At 38.1% G+C, this 6,000-nt stretch overlaps 1 protein-coding gene across 1 annotated transcript in view; it reads left to right on the top strand.

The window, feature by feature from the left end:
* Nucleotides 1-1,211: 1,211 nt before the first annotated feature.
* Nucleotides 1,212-6,000, top strand: part of LOC148057816 (FH1/FH2 domain-containing protein 3-like) — a gene marked incomplete at its 5' end in the record, with an annotated part of 28,203 nt that continues 23,414 nt past the window's right edge. Inside the window, one exon of the mRNA XM_087782738.1 lies at nt 1,212-1,352. Within this exon, the coding sequence (XP_087638864.1) occupies nt 1,212-1,352 (141 nt within the window). The remainder of the gene's footprint in view (nt 1,353-6,000) is intronic.

Genomic DNA, 6,000 nt, shown 5'->3' with positions numbered 1-6,000 from the left:
ATCACATGACACAACATCACATGACACATCATCACATGACACATCATCACATGACACATCATCACATGACACAACATCACATGACACATCATCACATGATACATCATCACATGACACATCATCACATGACACATCATCACATGACACATCATCACATGACACATCATCACATGACACATCATCACATGACACAACATCACATGACACATCATCACATGATACATCATCACATGACACATCATCACATGACACATCATCACATGACACATCATCACATGACACATCATAACATGACACATCATCACATGACACATCATCACATGACACATCATAACATGACACAACATCACATGACACATCATCACATGACACATCATCACATGACACATCATCACATGACACATCATCACATGACACATCATCACATGATACATCATCACATGACACATCATCACATGACACATCATCACATGATACATCATAACATGACACATCATCACATGACACATCATCACATGACACAACATCACATGACACATCATCACATGACACATCATCACATGACACAACATCACATGACACAACATCACATGACACATCATCACATGACACATCATCACATGACACATCATCACATGACACAACATCACATGACACATCATCACATGATACATCATCACATGACACATCATCACATGACACATCATCACATGACACATCATCACATGACACATCATCACATGACACATCATCACATGACACAACATCACATGACACATCATCACATGATACATCATCACATGACACATCATCACATGACACATCATCACATGACACATCATCACATGACACATCATAACATGACACATCATCACATGACACATCATCACATGACACATCATAACATGACACAACATCACATGACACATCATCACATGACACATCATCACATGACACATCATCACATGACACATCATCACATGACACATCATCACATGATACATCATAACATGACACATCATCACATGACACATCATCACATGACACAACATCACATGACACATCATCACATGACACATCATCACATGACAAGTTCAAAGATACAACACAACATATTATAGATAAATTCACGTCAAAGTCCAACAAATCGATTAAATTCTAGTCGAGTGAAAGTTGATCTTTGAAAACTAATGGCTGATGTTCCTCTTAAGGTTCGAGCCTCAGACTCTCAGCACAGAGACTACAGGAGAAGCAGAGATTCCTTCTGGTCTAAACTGGACTCGGTCAAGATCGATACAGCAAAACTGGAGCATCTGTTCGAGTCCAAGTCCAAAGAAACCCCCGTGACGAAGGTAGATCACAAGTTCTTCTTTCACTGTAGAGTCGTGTCTATGTGTTGGTGAACATCTGAGGAACAAACATCTTCATCTGAGGAACAAATATATCCATCTGAGGAACAAACATCTTCATCTGAGGAACAAATATATCCATCTGAGGAACAATCATCTTCATCTGAGGAACAAATATATCCATCTGAGGAAAATAAACTTCATCTGAGGAACAAACATCTTCATCTGAGGAACAAACACCTTCATCTGAGGAACAACCATCTCCATCTGAGGAACAAACATCTCCATCTGAGGAACAAACATCTTCATCCGAGGAACAAACATCTTCATCTGAGGAACAAACATCTTCATCTGAGGAACAAACAAACATCTTCATCTGAGGAACAAACATCTTCGTCTGAGGAACAACCATCTTCATCTGAGGAACAAACATCTTCATCTGAGGAAAAATCACCATAATTTGAGGAACAAACATCTTCGTCTGAGGAACAAACATCTCCATCTGAGGAACAAACATCTTCATCTGAGGAACAAATATATCCATCTGAGGAAAAAAAACTTCATCTTAGGAACAAACATCTCCATCTGAGGAACAAATATATCCATCTGAGGAAAAAAAACTTCATCTGAGGAACAAACATCTTCATCTGAGGAACAAACATCTCCATCTGAGGAACAAACATCTTTATCTGAGGAACAAATATATCCATCTGAGGAAAAAAAACTTCATCTGAGGAACAAACATCTTCATCTGAGGAACAAACATCTCCATCTGAGGAACAAACATCTTTATCTGAGGAACAAATATATCCATCTGAGGAAAAAAAACTTCATCTGAGGAACAAACATCTTCATCTGGGGAACAAACATCTCCATCTGAGGAACAAACATCTTCATCTGAGGAACAAACATCTTTCTCTGAGGAACAAACATCTTCATCCGAGGAACAATCATCTTCATCTGAGGAACAAACACCTTCATCTGAGGAACAAACATCTCCATCTGAGGAACAAACATCTTCATCTGAGGAACAAACATCTCCATCTGAGGAACAAACATCTTCATCTGAGGAACAAATATATCCATCTGAGGGAAAAAAACTTCATCTTAGGAACAAACACCTTCATCTGAGGAACAACCATCTCCATCTGAGGAACAAACATCTCCATCTGAGGAACAAACATCTTTCTCTGAGGAACAAACATCTTCATCCGAGGAACAAACATCTTCATCTGAGGAACAAACATCTTCATCTGAGGAACAAACAAACATCTTCATCTGAGGAACAAACATCTTCGTCAGAGGAACAACCATCTTCATCTGAGGAACAAACATCTTCATCTGAGGAAAAATCACCATAATTTGAGGAACAAACATCTTCGTCTGAGGAACAAACATCTCCATCTGAGGAACAAACATCTTCATCTGAGGAACAAATATATCCATCTGAGGAAAAAAAACTTCATCTGAGGAACAAACATCTCCATCTGAGGAACAAACATCTCCATCTGAGGAAAAAAAACTTCATCTGAGGAACAAACATCTTCATCTGAGGAACAAACATCTCCATCTGAGGAACAAACATCTTCATCTGAGGAACAAATATATCCATCTGAGGGAAAAAAACTTCATCTTAGGAACAAACACCTTCATCTGAGGAACAACCATCTCCATCTGAGGAACAAACATCTCCATCTGAGGAACAAACATCTTTCTCTGAGGAACAAACATCTTCATCCGAGGAACAAACATCTTCATCTGAGGAACAAACATCTTCATCTGAGGAACAAACAAACATCTTCATCTGAGGAACAAACATCTTCATCTGAGGAACAAACATCTTCATCTGAGGAAAAATCACCATAATTTGAGGAACAAACATCTTCGTCTGAGGAACAAATATATCCATCTGAGGAAAAAAAACTTCATCTTAGGAACAAACATCTTCATCTGAGGAACAAACATCTTCATCTGAGGAACAAATATATCCATCTGAGGAAAAAAAACTTCATCTTAGGAACAAACATCTCCATCTGAGGAACAAATATATCCATCTGAGGAAAAAAAACTTCATCTGAGGAACAAACATCTTCATCTGAGGAACAAACATCTCCATCTGAGGAACAAACATCTTTATCTGAGGAACAAATATATCCATCTGAGGAAAAAAAACTTCATCTGAGGAACAAACATCTTCATCTGAGGAACAAACATCTCCATCTGAGGAACAAAGATCTTTATCTGAGGAACAAATATATCCATCTGAGGAAAAAAAACTTCATCTGAGGAACAAACATCTTCATCTGGGGAACAAACATCTCCATCTGAGGAACAAACATCTTCATCTGAGGAACAAACATCTTTCTCTGAGGAACAAACATCTTCATCCGAGGAACAATCATCTTCATCTGAGGAACAAACACCTTCATCTGAGGAACAAACATCTCCATCTGAGGAACAAACATCTTCATCTGAGGAACAAACATCTCCATCTGAGGAACAAACATCTTCATCTGAGGAACAAATATATCCATCTGAGGGAAAAAAACTTCATCTTAGGAACAAACACCTTCATCTGAGGAACAACCATCTCCATCTGAGGAACAAACATCTCCATCTGAGGAACAAACATCTTTCTCTGAGGAACAAACATCTTCATCCGAGGAACAAACATCTTCATCTGAGGAACAAACATCTTCATCTGAGGAACAAACAAACATCTTCATCTGAGGAACAAACATCTTCGTCTGAGGAACAACCATCTTCATCTGAGGAACAAACATCTTCATCTGAGGAAAAATCACCATAATTTGAGGAACAAACATCTTCGTCTGAGGAACAAACATCTCCATCTGAGGAACAAACATCTTCATCTGAGGAACAAATATATCCATCTGAGGAAAAAAAACTTCATCTTAGGAACAAACATCTCCATCTGAGGAACAAACATCTTTATCTGAGGAAAAAAAACTTCATCTGAGGAACAAACATCTTCATCTGAGGAACAAACATCTCCATCTGAGGAACAAACATCTTTATCTGAGGAACAAATATATCCATCTGAGGAAAAAAAACTTCATCTGAGGAACAAAAATCTTCATCTGAGGAACAGACATCTTTATCTGAGGAACAAATATATCCATCTGAGGAAAAAAAACTTCATCTGAGGAACAAACATCTTCATCTGAGGAACAAACATCTCCATCTGAGGAACAAACATCTTTATCTGAGGAACAAATATATCCATCTGAGGAAAAAAAACTTCATCTGAGGAACAAACATCTTCATCTGAGGAACAAACATCTCCATCTGAGGAACAAACATCTTCATCTGAGGAACAAATATATCCATCTGAGGAAAAAAAACTTCATCTGAGGAACAAACATCTTCATCTGAGGAACAAACATCTCCATCTGAGGAACAATCATCTCCATCTGAGGAACAAACATCTCCATCTGAGGAACAAACATCTTTCTCTGAGGAACAAACATCTTCATCCGAGGAACAAACATCTTCATCTGAGGAACAAACATCTTCATCTGAGGAACAAACAAACATCTTCATCTGAGGAACAAACATCTTCGTCTGAGGAACAACCATCTTCATCTGAGGAACAAACATCTTCATCTGAGGAAAAATCACCATAATTTGAGGAACAAACATCTTCGTCTGAGGAACAAATATATCCATCTGAGGAAAAAAAACTTCATCTTAGGAACAAACATCTTCATCTGAGGAACAAACATCTTCATCTGAGGAACAAATATATCCATCTGAGGAAAAAAAACTTCATCTGAGGAACAAACATCTTCATCTGAGGAACAAACATCTCCATCTGAGGAACAAACATCTTTATCTGAGGAACAAATATATCCATCTGAGGAAAAAAAACTTCATCTGAGGAACAAACATCTTCATCTGAGGAACAAACATCTCCATCTGAGGAACAAAGATCTTTATCTGAGGAACAAATATATCCATCTGAGGAAAAAAAACTTCATCTGAGGAACAAACATCTTCATCTGGGGAACAAACATCTCCATCTGAGGAACAAACATCTTCATCTGAGGAACAAACATCTTTCTCTGAGGAACAAACATCTTCATCCGAGGAACAATCATCTTCATCTGAGGAACAAACACCTTCATCTGAGGAACAAACATCTCCATCTGAGGAACAAACATCTTCATCTGAGGAACAAACATCTCCATCTGAGGAACAAACATCTTCATCTGAGGAACAAATATATCCATCTGAGGGAAAAAAACTTCATCTTAGGAACAAACACCTTCATCTGAGGAACAACCATCTCCATCTGAGGAACAAACATCTCCATCTGAGGAACAAACATCTTTCTCTGAGGAACAAACATCTTCATCCGAGGAACAAACATCTTCATCTGAGGAACAAACATCTTCATCTGAGGAACAAACAAACATCTTCATCTGAGGAACAAACATCTTCGTCTGAGGAACAACCATCTTCATCTGAGGAACAAACATCTTCATCTTAGGAAAAATCACCATAATTTGAGGAACAAACATCTTCGTCTGAGGAACAAACATCTCCATCTGAGGAACAAACATCTTCATCTGAGGAACAAATATATCCATCTGAGGAAAAAAAACTTCATCTTAGGAACAAACATCTC

Source organism: Callionymus lyra, unplaced genomic scaffold (genome assembly GCF_982586985.1).
Source record: "Callionymus lyra unplaced genomic scaffold, fCalLyr1.hap1.1 HAP1_SCAFFOLD_533, whole genome shotgun sequence".
Classification (NCBI taxonomy): domain Eukaryota; kingdom Metazoa; phylum Chordata; class Actinopteri; order Syngnathiformes; family Callionymidae; genus Callionymus; species Callionymus lyra.
This window is presented reverse-complemented; position numbering and strand designations above follow the sequence as displayed.